The sequence below is a fragment of the Mus caroli genome, unplaced genomic scaffold, assembly GCF_978045245.1.
Source record: "Mus caroli unplaced genomic scaffold, Mus_caroli_1 scaffold_7, whole genome shotgun sequence".
NCBI lineage: Eukaryota > Metazoa > Chordata > Mammalia > Rodentia > Muridae > Mus > Mus caroli.
This window is the reverse complement of record NW_028227262.1, coordinates 107,049,304-107,068,432: the sequence shown is the minus strand read 5'-3', so window position 1 is coordinate 107,068,432 and position 19,129 is coordinate 107,049,304. Positions and strand designations below refer to the sequence as shown.

At 41.9% G+C, this 19,129-nt stretch overlaps 2 protein-coding genes across 2 annotated transcripts; both read left to right on the top strand.

The window, feature by feature from the left end:
- Positions 1-12,043: 12,043 nt before the first annotated feature.
- LOC110297113 (taste receptor type 2 member 143) lies at positions 12,044-13,331 on the top strand. The gene has a single exon (XM_021165897.2). The coding sequence runs from the start codon at positions 12,291-12,293 to the stop codon at positions 13,170-13,172; it is 882 nt and encodes a 293-aa protein (XP_021021556.1). The 5' UTR covers positions 12,044-12,290; the 3' UTR covers positions 13,173-13,331.
- Positions 13,332-17,362: 4,031 nt separating this feature from the next.
- Positions 17,363-18,328, top strand: Tas2r60 (taste 2 receptor member 60). The gene has a single exon (XM_021165863.3). It carries the CDS (start codon positions 17,363-17,365, stop codon positions 18,326-18,328), a length of 966 nt encoding a protein of 321 aa, XP_021021522.2.
- The last annotated feature ends 801 nt before the right edge of the window (positions 18,329-19,129 follow it).

Here is a 19,129-nt window from a genome sequence, read left to right as displayed (position 1 = left end):
CCAGCACTGTTAGAAAAAACATTTCAGTACTTTGCAAATTACTTTGTCTCAGACCTTCTGCTACAGCAGAGCAAAGGGAGAATGATAGGCGGATATTTTTTTTCTTCCCAGAAAGGCTGATGAAAAGGAAAAAAATCAAGGTTCCTAGACAGTAATGAGAAAAGACAGAGTCAGAATCCTGGAGTTACAGCTAGCAGGAAGCTTTGAGGTTTGGTCTTGGGCTTTGAATGTGATGCTGTGAAGGGGGAGCCTTTTAGGGTACCAGAGATGAAAGTGGAACCTCTGAGTGTTCTGGAAGGGAGAAGCAGGATTGAAGAGATGTGGTTAAAAGACTGGACATTTATTATATATTAAAACATAGCAATCCTTTCTTCTTTAACCCAGGAAAGCAGTGAGATAACTCGCTGGATACAGGTGCTTGCTGCCAAACCTAATGACCCGAGTTCAATCCCTGGGACCCATGTGGTGGGAGGAAAGAACTGACAAGTTGTCTCTGACGTCCATCCATGTGTCATAGTATCCTGCCATCCCATACATATACAGACAAAATAAAATTTAAAACTAACAAGAAAGTTTTAAAAGTACACTGGTATAGGAATGCGGTGGGAGAATTTCCCTTCAGAAAAAGGAAAACCATAAAACCATAGAGAGCATTCTCAGCTTGCTTTCTGATTCTTGTTTTGGATCCACAACCTGTGTGTGTGTGTGTGTGTGGTCTGTCTTGCCAGTGGTTGTACAGAGCTTAGTGATACACAAAGCACAGCCCTTTGTTTATATACTTGGAGTATTTAAGACAGGGGTTCACCTATCACAGGCACATCTACAGTTTTCTATATAGCGGAGGCTGACCTTGAACTTCTGATTTTCTTCTTTCCACCTTCCCTGTGCTTGGCTCATAGGTGCACACTGTCATCCAGATTATTTAGTGTTGGAGATAGAGTTTAGAGCACCATGCAAGCCATGGGAAGCCTGCTACCAACTGTGTTATAGCTGAAAACTGCCTCCGATATGTTCCTGCATGCTCATGACCTTGTCTCATGTTCCTATTGCAGTGGTCTGAGGAAGAGGCCTCTCTGATTAGCCTGAGAAAGCAACGGATACCAAACTGAAGGCAGATCAGAATCTGAGCTCCATGCTCCTTCACTCCAAACCATCTCTAAGTTAAGTTTATTCTGAGACTGTCAAGATGAGCATTTTTATTTTGCACCTTTCTTTGGAATGGTATGTTATTTTCTTAGACTGCTTCTAATGTTTGCCTGCCTGGGCGTATTTATTCATTGCCACCTGGTGGTAAATAAGAAATATTATGAGGAACAGGAGAAGAGAGAAGGTGAGAAAACAGTTGTTAGTGACTCAGAATGGCAGTCTCAGTTCAGAAAAGCAAAATGGAGTTAGTCACTAAAACATGGCAACACGATAAAGCCTGTTTGCTTTGGCCAGGATAGACAGCAGGGAATACAGGAAGCCCTGTGCTTTTAGGATGCTCAATTCAGGGCAAAGGTGGAGTTGCAGAACCTTCCCTATATTTTTCTAAGGACAAAGTAGAACCACAGACTATGTATCTAATAATAAAAAGCAACAGTGGGACCACATATGGCACTTTTAAATATGATTACACAAAGAAAAGATGATTGCAAATGATCTAAACATAGTGCCAGCCAGATAGGCTTTCAAAACAGGTTAGTCAATTTGAGATCACATTTCTTTTCTAGGCCTACTTAAATACCTTGTGATTAATTTTTTTTTATTTTGTTCTACCCTTATTTTTGTTTGTCTGGTATGGTGGGAGGAACTGATCTTACCTTCCAGCCCACCTCCCTCAGCACACAAAGCTTGTCTACTGTTGGCTCAGACAGAACGTACCTGGTGTCTGTGCAGCCAGTGGCCGTCTCTCTCTAAGTTGTCCTGTTAGCCACACTGGATTCTCTCTTTTTAGCTCATGCAGATGAACACAGAGACTGGGATTTTCTGTAAAGATTGTCAGGGGAAGCTGCACTTGCGGGTCTTTTTTTCCCCCCTCCACTGTGTTCAAGGGAAATTGTGGGAGTTTCCACATTGTTTGGGGGAAATAGTGGGTGCTTCATAACTTGCTTTTTTTTCCCTCCAGTTGCCAGCACTGCCTCAGACTGGTATGTAGGCCATCATGTTTGGCCCCACCCCAAGAAGACATTTCTTCACCTGCTACCACCAACACTCCCCTCAGACAGACCTGTACCTGCAGGAAGAGAGATGATGGCTGTTCAGGATGGGAGGAGGGGCAAGGCAGAGCACAGAGGGCAGAAAACAAAAGTCAGAGGAGAATTACAATGGGGAGATGGAAATTTTGGATTATGATTTTCAACATAAGCAAGAAGAGTGAGTAATTCCAGCAGATGTGACTCATATTGATTTCTACCCCTTTCTTCCTCCAAATGACTAAGAAACACATATACTTGGAAGATTTTAATGAAATTAGGAGAGTTAGGTGAGTTTGATTCTTGTTCGTGGAGGACAAAGTCCAAAAGTTAATTGAAAAAAGATAATGAATTTTTACTTTTAGGAGGTGTCACCATTGGTAAGCATCATAAGAACATAATTTGGCTTGTGTGTGTGTGTGTGTGTGTGTGTGTGTGTATGTGTAGCCCTCACTCCAGTTGCTGCCTTTTTTTATTTTCTCCCTGAGATTTTGTCAAAACTACATTTGCATCTGTTCTAAGGAGTCAGATATTTGTACCAGATCTATTTTGAAAACAAAACAAAACAAACAAACAAACAAAAAAAAAAAAAGAAAGAAAAGAAAAGAAAAGAAAGAAAAAACAAAACAAAAGACCCTCTGAGAACCTTGATTCTTGCTCTCATCATCTTCCCCTTTCCCCTTTTAAGAGGAAGCCATTTTGACGTCTTTTAACCTGTGTGTGCACATACATGCTTGTGAACATGCATGTGTGTGTATGTGTGTGTGTATGTGTGTATGTATGTACATGTGCGGGTGTGCATTTTTGTGTATGCAAATTATACACTCGTGCTATTTTCGATTTTTCAGTTATGAGCATGCTTTCCACTGTTGAAAATGAAACTCTAGGTTTTTTTTCTCACCTCCAGTCCTGGTCCACTCTTCCTAAATCCCACTATTTACTATAGTTCTAATGTTTTTAAAATATGTATGCAACATTTAGCTCTGACAGTGGAAATGCTCTCTATATTGATTATGGTTTAAACTAAGACTGCTTCTCCCTTTCTGTACACAGTTTTCTTCCAGCTTAACAGTTGCTTGTTTGTATTTCACCCTTAAACCCGTGTCACTGGTGTAAATCTTTCTCAACAATTTTGTATGCACTAGTGTTCTGGTTAGTTTTTATTGTCAACTTGACAGAATAAGAGACAAGGGGAAGAAAGTCTCAACTGAGCTATTTCTCAGATCAGAGTGGCCTGTGGCCATGTCTGCAGGGAATTGCTTGGCTATCTAGTGATATGGGAGGGCCTTTCCCGTTGTGAGCATTGCTACCTGTGGGATGGTGGTTCTGGGTTTTATAAGGAGAAGGGCTGAGTGTGAGGAGAGGAGAACAAGCCAGTCAGGAGTGCTTATTCATGGTTTCAGCTTGAGTTCCTGCTCTGATGTCCCTTGGCAAGGAACTCAAAATGTGCACTGAAATAAACCCTTTCCTTCCTTAAGTTACTTTTGGTCAGAGTGTTTCATCACAGCAACAGGAAAACAAAACAAAACAAAACAAAACTAGAATAAGCAGCAACAAGAGAATTTTATTTTCCTGGGATCATCCTCCCAGAACCTCTTGGTCTGCTCCAGCTTGGACTTGTCATGCTCAACAGCCGCCTCCCTCCCTCCCTCCCTCCCTCCCTCCCTCCCTCCCTCCCTCCCTCCCTCCCTCCCTCCTTCCCTCCCTCCTTCCTAGTTAACCTTTCCTTCTTTCTCATCCCCATGGTGTTCCTTGTCCCTTCTCCATCTTAGAACATGTGTTGCTTACCCATGTTTTCCTTTGCCTCAGGAGATCCTCTAACATTGGAGAACGTGTTCTCTAGTGGCTCTCAGGAAAAGTGGATGCAGAATAAACTTTTCCTTGATTTTAATTTTTACCTTACCATAAAGCACAATGGATTTTGTCAGAGTATTTTCATACATATATGAAAATACACACACACACACACACACATATATGTGTATATATATAATTTGCATGTCAGTATATTATGTATTTTTGACCTTTTTCTTTCCCTTCTGTCCTTCTCCATTTTCCCTTTCCTTCCCAGTTGTTCCCTTTCTGCCTTCATGTCTCTTGTACTTCAGCTCTCTGTTTCTTCCCCATCCTCTCCTCTATTCTCCCTCAAGATCTCTTCAAGATCTTTCCTTTTTTTTTTTTTTTTTTTTGCTACTTTTATTTGGATCTGTATGTGCACACACACACACACACACACACACACACACACACACACACACACCACACGAGTCTAGAATCTTTGTATGAGAGAAATCATGCAGTATTTATCATTCTGAGGCTATTTCTCGGAAATGATTTTCACTTGCATCCATTTTCTAGCAACCACACTGATTTCATTTATCAGCACAGCTGACTGATTGCATCTGGTGTATTTACCTTGTATGAACTTCTTTCTTTGAGAATTTGTCTGTAAGGTTGCTCCTTGACCTACATTTGGCCACATCCCAGGAAAGTCATTGTCAGCTGAAAACTGTTAGTGAAAAAGTTTGATTAAAACATCTAACCCCAGGAGTAGCACAGTTGACAGCCCAGCAAACTGCAGAGGATTGGATGATCCCCTGGAGACTGAATTGTTGTCTAGGAACTGCCCAGGATTTTAACTGCATATCACTAGCCTGGGAAAAGCTTAACACACAAAATCCAAAGTGGGATTTTAACCAAATTTGCATAGCTTTTACATAGATGTGATGTCAGAAAAATAGTGGGTTTAACCTTGTAAGTCAGGAATAATTTACCCTTGCACTAAGCAAGGTTAGCACCAATTTTCCTTCAGTGAGGGAAACAGATTTGTTCATCTAACTGCACTGTTTTAAGTATGTTCTCTTGTTTTTACTATGACAGTGCCTCTCAGAGAACCTCTTTACCCTCTGCAGAGAACACACTTAAATCTTTTCCTAGGGTGAGGGACGGGTGGTAGCCCCAGTTATGTAAAATGGGGGAAATGATCTGGGAATTAGAGTTCTTTCCTCTGCACTCTTTCCCTTCTTCCTTTCCTGCCACCTTGAGGGTCGAACCTTGGGCCTTCTGCATGCCAGGCCAATGCTTTGCTTCTGAACCCAGCTGGTGCAATTCTCATCCTACGCTGACTCTACACTTTCCTCCAGTGGCAGCCAGTGTATTTTCTCCAAGTTCAGGTTCACTCCTGACCCTTTCTGCTGCTCATGAAGACTTCAGATCTCACAAAGAGGCCATGTCTTTGACTGCTTGTCCATCTACCTTTCAGCTCTCCATGCATTTTGTTTTCCAGTCTCTTTGTTATTATGAATTGGTGCTTTTAAATAACTTATAACAACCTCTGTGCTGCTATTTTAGAAGAGTTTTGAGAAATGAATGAATGAACACCAAAGCTCTCAGGTTCTATCTGTCTTTGTCCAATGGGTTGAGTTTTGGTCAAGGATAATCATTTTGGCTTTGTTCTCTGCAGTGGAGTGAAGTCCTGATTTTACAATCTCCTGTGGAAACTCAGGATATAAAATAATTATCAAGAGATCAGCTCTGTTGGATGAGAACTCCAAGTTTTTCTTTCTCTATTTCTTCTTAGTTGTGGCCAATAAGAACATCCTAGAAATATAGTCTGCAAACCACTGAGTCAGAGGCTCTGACCATTGCTCCCATATACATAACATGCTAATGAATTTTATGACATTAAGAAAGGAGCATTGAGTTATTCCTGTAAGGCTTTATGGTATTGTTCCTGGTTATTCAAATGGCGTAAGAAAGTGAGAAAGAGGGCTAGGGAAATGGCTCATTGGTTAAGATTCTTTTTTGTTTGTTTGTTTTGTTTTATGTTTATTTGAGACAGGGTTTCTCTGTGTAGACCTGGCTGTTCTGGAACTCACTTTGTAATCCAGGCTGGCCTTGAACTCAGAAATCCTGCCTCTGCCTCCCACGCGCTGGGATTAAAGGCGTGCGCCACCACTGCCCGGCATTGGTTAAGATTCTATACTGCCCTTGCCTTGCAGAGGACCCGAGTTTGCTTCCCATTACCCATGTTGGGCAGCTTACAACTGACTGTGATTTCAGTTTCAAATACCTTTGATCTACTTAGTGTGCAAACACTCACCTTCAATGTATACTGAGTTAAAAACACTAAAAAACATTAAAAAGAAAGTGCGAAGGCACCATTTTAATGATTAAAATAAAAGTGTATGAAGAATCTCCTTACAAGATAATCTAATCATTGTAAAATGAACCGGAAAGTCCTGTTTTTCAGCGGAAAGGAAAGTGTAGAGATTAATTTGAACATTAGCAATATTAACCATCTCTAGATATTTTGTTTTTGTGTGTGGTATGTTAGGACTTTTGATATATAAAACCTGCTTTCTTTTGCTTTTCTAACGATTTATTTTTATGTGTGTGTCCTTGTATTTTGATATCAACATATGTGTTGGTGCTCTCAGAGGCCAGGAGAGAGAATGTCAGATTCCCTGGAGCTGGACTTCTGGGCAGTTGAGAGCTACTAACATGCAGGGGATCGACTTCTGTTCCTCTGCAAGCGCACTAACCACTTTAACCTCTGAGTCATTTCTCTGACCCCATTCTTTTTTTGAGAGAGAATCTTATATAAATAGGATAAGCGGGCTTTGCACTTGAAATCCTCCTTCCTCTTGAGAGGTGGGATTAGAACCCGAAGGCCCACACTCAGATGTGTATTTTGGTGAGTGAGCTTATGGGAATTTTTCAAGTTCATTCTCAGAGAGCTAAAATTCTATTTTATAGTGTCATTTTTATCATAATCAACATTACAGCCTTACATTATTTACCTAAAGAGAGTGATGAGAAGTTTGCAGGACCAGTCAAAGATATTCAGAACATTTTTTAAGGAAAACAATTCTTAACTTTATGTGTGGTTTGGCCTAAAATATATATGTGGCTTAGATATTAAAAGACTATTTCTTTCTCTGTCCACCTTCTTCAGGTACAGCTACCTGCAGAAATCATGTAAGAATATGGAAGTGTTTATTCACTCACTACAAAGAGAGCTTGTCAGATGTAGCACATTTTTGTCTCAAAGGTGACACAGTGGTTTACAAGTGATATGAAAAAAGCAAAACAAACTGAAGAATTAATGAACAGAAACGAACCAACAGAAACCATGTATTAGTGTAGAGAATTGAAATGAAGGAAATATGAGCAGTTCCTTGCAAAATTTTCCATCTGGAACCCGAGATGCTATTGGGACTTATTTGACACTAGCCCTCTCATAGAGGACCCAGGCATCATCCTGAAAAACAACATAACCAGTTGTATCACAGAAAAGAAGCTATTAGCTCATCTGGAGGCACCAAACACCTTTAGGAGAAATGGCACCTAAAGTTTTATGAGAAGATTTGCTGTTTTGATTACTATTCTATATTTGAAGAACTGTTGAGAAAACAGCTAAGCTGATGGGTCTGCTTATACTGCCATTTGCTGGTAGACTGTGAATGTGTTGGATCTCTGAGACATGTCAGACGAACCACTGTGACACAGAACAGATGTTTGGGGAATCCTCTTAATCCTCTTTCTCCTCTTCTTCCTCTTTGTTTTTCTGAGACTAACTCTGTAGCCCAGGCTGGCCTCAAATTCATTACATACATTGATCCTCTTGCCTCCAGTTCCCACGTGTTGGGATTGCAGGCCTGTACCACCTTGTGCAGCTGCTAAGGACTGACTTCAGCATGTACAGCAAGCATTCTACCAACTGAGCTACATCCTGGATCTGAATTCAGTTCTCTTGTGGAAGGGAATTGAGACATGAAATTGTGTAGTTGTCAACCGAAGAGAAGGTAAAGTCGGGGAGAAGGGACTGCTTCTGGCTAGGGATGCGCTTTGGTGGTAGAATAAGTAGCTGGGAGATGCCTGTGAGCACACAATGTACACTTGGTTACACATGGTTACAACAGGGCGTGTGTGTGTCATGGCCTCAACTTGCTTGATGATGACATCAGGAAGTTGGCCTCTGGCCCAGGAATTTTGAGAAGAGCCAAAACATTGTGAAATGCTCACAGACTGCTCACTGCTGCTTTCTTCAAGGAGAAGCAGAGGAAAGCCTGCAAGGCGTTCGCTCGGCCTAGACTCTGAACTGCCTGCAGAGGCAATCCATTTGGCTTATTGTTTCTTCAATAACCATTTGCAAATTTACTAAAAGACAAAGCAATTCTCCAATCGACTGCTGTTCTTCAGTGTGTCTTTTCCCTATAGTTTCCACTCTAAATCTGTAAATGCTTATACCTGTTTTCATCTCTCTTTAATATTTCATATGTAGATCTCTTGCCTGTGACATCTTGACTGAAGTGGGGAGGAGTATCCTATAAAGTCAGCAGCGAGGTCATTTTCTGTGAGCCTGAGTTTAGGATTACGGGCATCTCTAGAGGGAATTTTAACTTTGTCCCAGCATTTCCACCTTATGCTTCATCTTCATTCCTCTTCCCCCTTTTCCATGGTGTTTCTCCCACTGTTCATGTGCATAGGTTCTTTCCATTTTCATTTGGTCAGATCCTTTCGCTACTCCCTGAGCTGGGCTGGCTGATCTGGACAGACTTACTTTGTGTGGTTAGTGGTGAAGGCAAGATGTGATGTGTGTGACATAAATCACCTGTGAATGTCCAGCCTTCTGGCAGGCTAGTTATTATGATCTTAGGCATTGTTGTACAGCGGAGCTCCCTTCATGTAAGGAAGCTTCTTTTGGGCCGAGATTTGTCTTGAGCTCGTCCTGATGGAGTTTGGTTTCTCAGTTCCTACTGTAAGGTACACTCTGGGGTCACTTCTCCTTTTCTGTCACCTGTTCTTCCCCCTTGCTGCTTATCTGTTCTCTCATTTCCTCAGAGCCATTTCAGGAACAAATATATTTTATTTTTCAAAACGTCAAAGCTAAGGTGTGAATAGATAGCATATCTGAACATAGTACATGGGGGAAGTTCATATTTTAGCTAGAAACTGCTGTTGAGTCTGATGAAGCTTGAAAGGCCAGTAGGTAGGGAGATGGTCTAAGCTTTGCTCATACCCCCTATGCTACTGGGGTTAAGTCTTAATATAGTATCTAAGTGGCATTTAATGAAATATTTACTCAGAATATGAAGGTCCCAGGGTAGGTTCTGTTTTACAGAAGGAAATATGAATAGCACATCTTTAAAGATCTTTTAGATGGGGCTGGAGGGATGTCTCAGTGGTTAAGAGCCCTGACTACTCTTGCAGAGGTCCTGAGTTCAATTCCCATCCACCATATGGTGGCTCACAACCCTCTTCTGGTGTGTTTGAAGACAGCTACACTGTATTCATATAAATAAAATAAATAAATCTTTAAAAAAGGAAATACTTAATCAGCTTCTAAACGCTGACACCATTGCATACACTAGCAAGATTTTGCTGAAAGGACCCAAATATAGCTGTCTCTTGTGAGACGATGCCGGGGCCTAGCAAACACAGGAGTGGATGTTCACAGTCAGCTATTGGATGTATCACAGGGCTCCCAATGGAGAAGCTAGAGAAAGTACCCAAGGAGCTAAAGGGATCTGCAACCCTATTGTTGGAACAACATGATGTACTAACCAGAACCCCGGAGCTCTTGTCTCTAGCTGCATATGTATCGAAAGATGGCCTAGTCGGCCATCAATGGAAAGAGAGGCCCATTGGACTTGCAAACTTTATATGCCCCAATATAGGGGAATGCCAGGGCCAAAAGAATGGGAATGGGTGGGTAGGGAAGTGGGGGGCGCTATGGGGGACTTTTGGGATAACATTGGAAATGTAATTGAGGAAAATATGTAATAAAAATATTAAAAATCAAAAAAAAAGGAAATACTTTAGAAGGAAATAACATACTGAAGCAATGTGTTTGCCAGTCAAGATGTGGCTACTAGCGTATTAGAGATATGCCTCTTATAGGACTAACCAACTGTTTTCTGACTGGATTTGAGACTTGTTATGCAGTAGGGATTTCTTGCCTGCTTCTGTAAACCTGGCCAAAAGTCCATGGCTGGGGAAGAAATAGACTCTATCAGGGAATACCAGATTGCTTTCTAAATATTTGTGCTTTTATACTCAGAAATTTGTGCTGCTCTTGACATTGGTCAAAGAAGTTTCTTTTTGAAGTGGTTATAATTAATGCAGAAACCATAACGCTAAAGGGCTGAGAATAAGTGATTGTGTGAGGCTTGCTCTAAACTGGGCATTTACATCCGCCTCCAGGACCCACAGCTCAGAGAGACCCTCATGGAGGAAGTGATAGAAAGAATATAAGGGCTGGGTGTAGAGGGCTACTGTGAGACACACATGATGGATGGGCCATTGCACGGATGAAGTCATTGCAGCTGTGGTTACCCATGCACAAAACCTTCAAGGTACTCAAAATTTCAGCACGGCTAAACGGGGGTCATAAAACCCCACCCTTAGCTGAGAAGCTAATTGGAGAGTCATTTTTCTTCAGAGATGTGACCATTGGTAGGTTGTTGTTGTAGTAGTGGAAGGCCCCATACCCATATCTCCATGTCCATATGAGAAGTGCTAATTGAATTTAGCTATAGCAAGCAAGCAAGCAGGCAGGCAGGCAAGCAAGCAAACTAAAAAGTCTGAAGATATGAAGCTGTGTGTATGCATGGAGACATGTTGAGAGTGTTCTGAGGGAGTTGTAGGAAGGGAGTGGATATTGTCCAGGTTTTTGAGTGAAGAGGCAGGATACTAAGGGCTCTTCAGGAAAACAGCTTTAATATGCAGGCTCAGATGAAGTCTTGTTTGTAACAAAACTGATTGATGAATACAATGATTTTTTACTTGCCTCCATTAAGTTGGTAACGTAACTCCATTGGTTATTTTATAACCTTTTGGTAGGGTTCTAACAATAGCCTGGATGTGGAGGAAGGGAGGGGCACTTGGGAGATGTAGCAAGGTCTCACATGAGTATCCTGCCAGAGTCTAAATCACATGGCTGTATCTCTGTCCTTCCATCAAGGTCTCTGGGAAGGCTTATTAAGCAAGGATTGGGTTGCAGGAGAGATGTGGTCAAACTTATGTGTATTCAAGGATATTGCTTGGCTCTTGTGGCTATTTTCTTCTTTTCTTTTCCCTGGTTATCAGGAGCCATATCATAATATGATCAAAACACATTGAACCCATGCATGAAGTTCTCAAAATAAAAAGCCATTCAACATTTCAACATGGATTGGGGGTGGTGGTTCTGAAACCCCACTCTTTACTGAGGGGCTGTTTTTATCTGAAAGATGTTGGGGGATGAAGAATCATTGTTCTTTTTTTTTTTTTTTCCAGACAGGGTTTCTCTGTGTAGCTCTGGCTGTCCTGGAACTCACTTTGTAGACCAGACTGGCCTCGAACTCAGAAATCCGCCTGCCTCTGCCTCCCGAGTGCTGGGATTAAAGGCGTGCGCCACCACGCCCGGCGGAATCATTGTTCTTAATGTGTGTATGTGTGTGTGTGAATGTGTATAAGTATGTATGTGTGTGTGTGTGTGTGTGTGTGTGTGTGTGTGTGTGTATGTGTATAGATAGCCTGTACTTGGTTGGATGGTCCTACATCCAGGTATATTCAGGCAATGCCAATTGGATGCAACAGGCTACTAAAACCAGGAGCTATGAAGAGGGGAGGATGTATATGTGGGTGCTGAAGGAGTGGAAGGGGGATTTACGGTTATACATACATACACACACATACATACATACATACATACATACATACATACATGTATGTGTGTGTGTACTAAAGAATAAATGAAAATATTGTAAAGAAAGAGAGGGAGAGAGAAGGAGAAACACTCTTCAAATTAGGGGTCTCTCCAAGCACTCCATAGTGTCTCCTGCCAGCATTTGCCTGCACCTGGCTGTGGAAGAGTAGGCAAATACAGGTTATGCAAATTGGGACAGGAGTCATTGAACTGGGAGTGATTTACATGTCTAGAGGGACTAATTATGATCATTCACATCTCAGGTACTGGAGTTTTGCTGCTAGGTGGGCTTATGCATGAATGCCGGGTGAGAGTTTCACTGTTTTTGATCCCAAGAGTGGTTTGGCTGGAGATTCTGTTTTCCCCTGTAGCAAGTGTCTCAGCGCTCTGGAGCCTGTCTGAACAGATCCACCCTCAACAAGATGCCCTCCACACCCACATTGATCTTCATTATCATCTTTTACCTGGTGTCATTGGCCTCTATGTTGCAGAATGGCTTCATGATGATTGTGCTGGGCAGAGAGTGGATGAGGAACCGGACACTGCCGGCAGCTGACATGATTGTGGCCTCTCTTGCTTCCTCCCGGTTCTGCTTGCATGGGATAGCCATCCTGGCCAACCTCTTGGCCTCCTTTGATTTTTGTTACCAAGCGAACCTTATTGGCACCCTCTGGGATTTCACTAACACTCTCATTTTTTGGCTTACTGCCTGGCTTGCCATCTTCTACTGTGTGAAGATCTCCTCTTTCTCCCACCCTGTCCTCTTTTGGCTCAAGTGGAGGATTTCCCAGTTAGTTCCCAGGCTGCTGGTGGTATCTCTCATCATAGGTGGCCTGTCAGCTGTCATTTCAGCCACCGGGAACATCATGGCCAATCAGATGACCATCTCCCAGGGTTTCCATGGAAACTGCACTTTTGGTCACATGTCACTGGACTTCTATCGGTACTATTACCTGTCTCACTCAGTGCTCATGTGGTTCACTCCTTTCTTCCTGTTTCTAGTGTCTGTTATCGTGCTCATGTTCTCACTGTACCAGCATGTGGAGAAGATGAGGGGCGACAGGCCTGGGTCTTGGGATCTCCATACTCAGGCACATACCATGGCTCTGAAATCCCTTACCTTCTTCTTCATCTTCTATATCTTTTTTTTCTTGGCCCTGGTAATTTCTAGCACAAAAAGGAAAAGTCTGCAGAGTTACTATTGGGCCAGAGAGGTCCTCATCTACACAGGCATCTTTTTGAACTCCATCATCCTGGTGTTTAGCAACCCCAAGCTGAGAAAGGCCCTGAAGATGAGGTTTTAGGATATGTAGGCTGCCTGATCATGAGCTTCGAAGGCCTTGGACCAAAGGTGTCTCTGCTTGCAAGTGATCAGTATCAGTGCTGCCACAGATCAGCTCATTTTCTTACTCCTCTTTAATCTCTTCCATGTACCACATGTTCTTCTTCTAACTTTCTGTGTTCCTGTTGTCCCCTTCATTTATGTTAGTTCCTGGTTTGAGTTCCAAATCACCAAGGCATTTCTTAGCCAAAGGCCTTTGTTCCTTGGAGGCTCCAGTGACTCTCTATGAAGGCAACCCAAATCATATTCTTCAAGGCTCATTTGTGTCTGTACTCCACTTTTGAAGACACGTGACCATTATCAGTTGTTTTCGGGGCAAGGATTCCTGCAGACCTTGTGACCCCAGCTGTCCCCCTCAGCTAAGTCCTGACTCTTTTCAGTAGCTTTCTTCTACCTTTCTCCTTTTCCTCCCTTTTCTTTCTTTCTTCCTTCCTTCCTTCCTTCCTTCCTTCCTTCCTTCCTTCCTTTCTTTCTTTCTTTCTTTCTTTCTTTCTTTCTTTCTTTCTTTCTTTCTTTCTTTCTTTTAACCCATCTTCACCACCTTTATAATGTGTACCCTGACTAAAGCTGATTCCACCACAAGGCCCACTTCAGACTGATCTAGGAGCCTGAGGGCAGGAAGAGCTTGTGCTACTGTAGGTCCCCTCCACAACTTCATGTCCGATGGAGTTGCATTACATGATGTGAAAAGATTTTTAGGTTTTGGTCAATGAAGACAGATGGAAAGCAAAGGAAATTCTTAGATCTTGTTTTGTTTTGTGCTTGTGCTGGCCATCCAGCCCAGGGTATTTCCCTTGCTAGATGAGGACTTTAAGATGGAACTGTATCTCGGGTATTTGAAGTGACTTCCTTTGAAGCTCAAGCTGGTCAGAATCTTCCTGCCTCAGCCTTCTGAGAACATTGATTATAAGCAAGAGCTAAAGTACATGGCAACTGTTAACTTTGAGAATCTCAGTCCTCCTGTTTGTGCTTGCTTAGGGGTATTTCCTGGATGCTGTTGCTCAGGTTTGCCTTCTTCAGACTGGAACTTGTGAAAAGTGACATACTGGGAGTGCAAAGAAAAATGTGGCAATTTTAATGTCCATTAATTTTTATCTTAAATTACTATTTTTGTGTGTTTTACTATGTACATAACACAATGATGAAGCAGGGCATGAATATATTTAATAAATATGCATATGGCTGTCTGTGTCTTCATTGGTTTAGGCTCTGTATCAGAATATCATAGACTATGTGATTATTTCTCAAGGATAGAATGTGTGGTGCCAGCATGGTTGGGCTCTGGTGATTGCCTTCTTTCTGGTTGCAAGCATTTATCTGTACACAAATAATAGCAGAGATATCTGGCCATACCTACTGTAAGTGCATTTCTTTTAAAATTACTGTGTGTATGTGTGTGTGTGTGTGCGCGTGCGCGTACACACGCTCGCATGTGTGCGCATGCACACACTCACGGGGGGTGCTAGGAACCAAACTCAGGTTCCCTGAAAGAATAGCAAGCACTAAGCTCTCTTCAACCGCAAATCCATCTTTCTGATATAGATAATTGTGTTTTTACTTCCCTTGCTATTGCCTTACTCTTATAATACATAACACTGTACTTTATTCGTGCTAATATTGCTGAACTACGTGTGTTGGGAGAGATGCCACATGACACAGCAGGATTTCAGAAGACAGCTTTCAGAAAGATTTTCTCTTCCTCCATATGGGTCTTGGAGATGGGACTCAGGTCGTTAGGCTTGACAGCAAGTACCTTTCTTTACTAAATTGTGTCACTAACCCCTCTGGAGCTGTTTAAGCATTCTTGGGATGAACAGGACATTACATATCATTTAAAAAACAGCAAGCAGGACACTGTTTTCTCTTTTAATCTGTTCAGTGCAGAGTTGATCATTTCTAGCCAGAACAGCTATTCTAGATTCTTATCAAACTATTTTTATATTTACACTTATAAAAACTATGAAAAAATGAAACTATCAGTTTTGTATCAACCTGAAAGCTAAATTTAAATAGGAGAAAGCAAAGTGCCACAAATCCAAGCAGTGATGAAAATCACCAGAGATTTTGAGGCAGAAGAGGACACATACTGCTCTTGTAGAGGACCCAGGTTCGGTTCCTAGCACCCACACAGTAGCTCACAACCATCTGAAACTCCACTTCCAAGGGATCTGATGCTCTCTTCTGACCTTTCTGGGCAGCAGACATGCACATGGCACATATATGCACATTTATGCAAAACACTCCTATATGTGAAAAAAAGTAAATATTAAAAACACACCATAAAACAATTATGTATTTAAATAAAGGTGATTACTCATCTTTTTTAATGAATTTAATTTACACATAATATATGCACAGTAAATGTTTGTGGTTTATGGTTTCTGTGTGAAAGCACTTTGACAGCAACTAATTCCCTGTTCTAGCCCAGTGCTTTTCATAGCATTATCTAAAAGGAGGCTTTCAAAGAGTTGTTAAATCAATTGAGGTTAATTATACATCCTTAATCTTATGAGGCATCGATGGTCTAGGAGGTAGAAGGAAGGGATAGAAGTTTTCCATACTGTGAGGTTTGTGACTCCCCAAATTCCAGAGTTCAAAGACCCAATTTGCCTCATTTCTCTAAGTTTGAATAGAAAATGGTCGAAACCTAGCCAAAGAAACTAGGACACAACGAAGGAACTTGAAGCTTATCTGATACCACCCCGCCCCCCACACCCAGGCTGGTGGTCAGCACTGAGGTTACAGATTGTCAGTCATGCTTGGATTTTTCCATGATTGTTGGGAGATAAACTAAGACTCTCATACTTGTGTGGCAAGCACTTACTGAGCCATTTTTCGAATCATAGTAATTGCTTTTAAAATTTTAATAATTTCCTTGTGTGTGTGTATGTGTGTGTGTGTATGCATGCTCTGAAAATCATGTTCATGTAGAAGCCCGAGGGCAACTGTGGAGTTGGTTCTTTTCTTCCACCTTTGTGTGGTTTCCAGGGAAGGAACTCAGGTCTTCAGACTTGTTGGCAGGTACTTTGAGCCACTGTGCCATTTAACGAGCCCCATGACTTTAAAGAAAGAGCGATCTAGCTGGGATCCATAGTTGCTAAGGTTGAAGCAGATAGAAGTGTAAATTACGTTGCTAACTTGGTGAGAGAGGTTGGTCTTGGCACTAGTGCAGCTCTTGCTTTGCTGCTGTGACTTAGGTGTGATTTAGATATGGGTCTTAATCTGTAACTTGAGATAAAAGAAAACTTGTTTCTTTTATCTATTCAATTCATCTGATTTCTTCATGCAGCCAAATCCAGACTTCAAGGAAAGTCTGTGCATTAGAACAAATCCTTTTCATATTATAGAGGTGGGCATAAAGAAACGGATGAGCTCCCTGGCATGCTCAAATTCTTACAGCAAGGAGTGGGGATTGGGTTAAAGCCTGACTCTTGGCCAGGGCTCTCACTGCTTATCCCATTGGTTTCTAGCTATCTTGGTGAGATGCCATTACGAAACTCACTGCTAACCAAATATCGTCGATATTTTTGTTAGAAATTCCCTGCTTCATTCTCTGTAATTGCCTCTTCTGCTCTATTCTGTTATGCCGAATCCTCAACTGACTAAACATTGAGCTAAACTTTCCCAGGAGGGGTTTGGGTCTGAGTCTGTCTCGCTGTCAAAGGGATGTTCTTATTGTACCTCTTTCATAGGGTTGCTGTAAGAACTAAATAGTTTGAGGATATCTAGAACAATGTCTAGAACCTAACAATCACCTCTTACCCCCATCATGGACATGAGCTCCAATATTCAGTAGGATGCATGCCCTGTAGATTTTATTACCAAGCAGCCCCAGGTGTGTGGTCTTAAGTATCAGTTTAGAGAAGCATAACTGCCTATGTAAGAGACACCATATGCAAGGGCCTGATACATTATTCACATGGATGTTGACAATGGGTAGGGGATAGGAAAGAGAGCAGGCAAATTCACAGGCACGAAGGGGGAGACTTTGGAAACTTAGCCTTGGCAATATTTGCATCTGTTCTGAAGAGAAGAAACCTTTTTGTCCTTCTTAGAGAGCCTGCATTCTCACTCTGGCTTTACTTCTCTACTTAGAGCTTGTGGAGAGACAAACACATTGGAGAGACTTCTTAGAGCAACAAACCACCCTTCATGGGACCCATCATGTCCACAGGAGAAATGAGCACAGGCCATACAGTTCTCGGATGTCAGACTACTGATAAGACAGTCGTCACTTTATTTATCATTTTAGTCCTTTTGTGCCTGGTGGCAGTGGTAGGCAATGGATTTATCATTATAGCACTGGGCATGAAATGGTTGCTCCGGAGAACACTGTCAGCTCATAATAAGTTACTGATCAGTCTAGCAGCCTCTCGCTTCTGTCTCCAATGTGTGGTGATAAGTAAGAATATTTATGTTTTCCTGAATCCAACAAGCTTCCCATACAACCCTGTAATACAGCTCCTAAATTTAATGTGGGACTTCTTGACTGCTGCAACCATCTGGCTCTGTTCTTTGCTAGGTTTCTTCTATTGTGTGAAAATTGCAACCTTAACCCATCCTGTCTTTGTCTGGCTAAAGTACAGGTTGCCTGGGTGGGTACCCTGGATGCTGCTCAGTGCTGTGGGGATGTCGAGCTTAACTAGTATCCTATGTTTCATAGGCAATTATATGATATATCAGAACCATGCAAGGAGTGGCCATCAAGCTTGGAATGTCACTGGGAATAGCTTAAGACACTCACTTGAGAAATTCTACTTCTTTTCTATAAAGATAATTATGTGGACAATTCCCACTGTTGTCTTCAGCATCTTCATGAGTTTGCTCCTCGTATCTTTGGTAAGACACATGAAGAAGACTTTCTTGGCCCTTTCAGAACTTCGGGATGTCTGGGCACAGGCCCACTTCAAGGCTCTTCTTCCTCTTCTCTCCTTCATCGTCCTTTTCATCTCCTGTTTTCTGACACTGGTACTCAGTTCTGCGAGCAACACACCGTATCAGGAATTCAGGTACTGGATGTGGCAGGTGGTGATTCATCTGTGCACAGTGATACATCCCATTGTTATACTCTTCAGCAATCCTGTTTTGAGAGTGGTGATAAAGAGGGGCTGCTGCTGAAGCATATGGGGCAACCTGAATGGCAGTGGAACAGAAGGCATGAGAGCAAAGGACACAATTTCTTTCTTTTTTTCTTTTGTTGTTACATTTGATATCTATTCCCACTTTATTACATGATATATGAATAATGTTAGTGCATAGGATTCAAGGTGGGCTCCAAGATTCTGAAAATGAGCTAGTGTCACCATGTTATCTGTGAGACTTGATGTCACCAAAGGTCCTGAAAGCTATGGCATTCCCTGTAATATATGTATCTCTTGGATATTAAAAATATTGGCTGGGAACTGGGTGAAGAGACCCCGGCACACCACAGGATATTTCCTGTGCTGAGTGAGACTGGAGAAGATGCTTGGAACTTCCTTTTGCCTCTGGATGCATCCTGTAGACCACCCTTTCCTTTTTACTACTTTACAGAACTTTAGCCATTTGCCATGGAGGTTTATTTCTGTCTTCAGAGACAAAGCTAAGACACTCCCTGATTTGAATTCAATAGACAGACCTCGGTGTAGTTTGTATTTGGGTACAGCAGTATGTGCAATCCTGAATGCTTATATTCTCAAATGACTTTCTGAGACCCATCTGAAAGTCCAGGCACTTGGATCTGTTTATTGTTGAAATTCTCTACAACGGCCTGGTTTGTGAGTCTTTTCTGTAAATGTCAAGGTTGTGGGTCATATTTACCTTCCTTTTTGTTGATACAGAAATGTACTGAAGCTTTTGATATGGGAAAGATCTCCTATATTGTTCTGAAACATATGTTTAAGAGCAGAATGGCTCTTGGTTTGATGAGGAACTGCACAT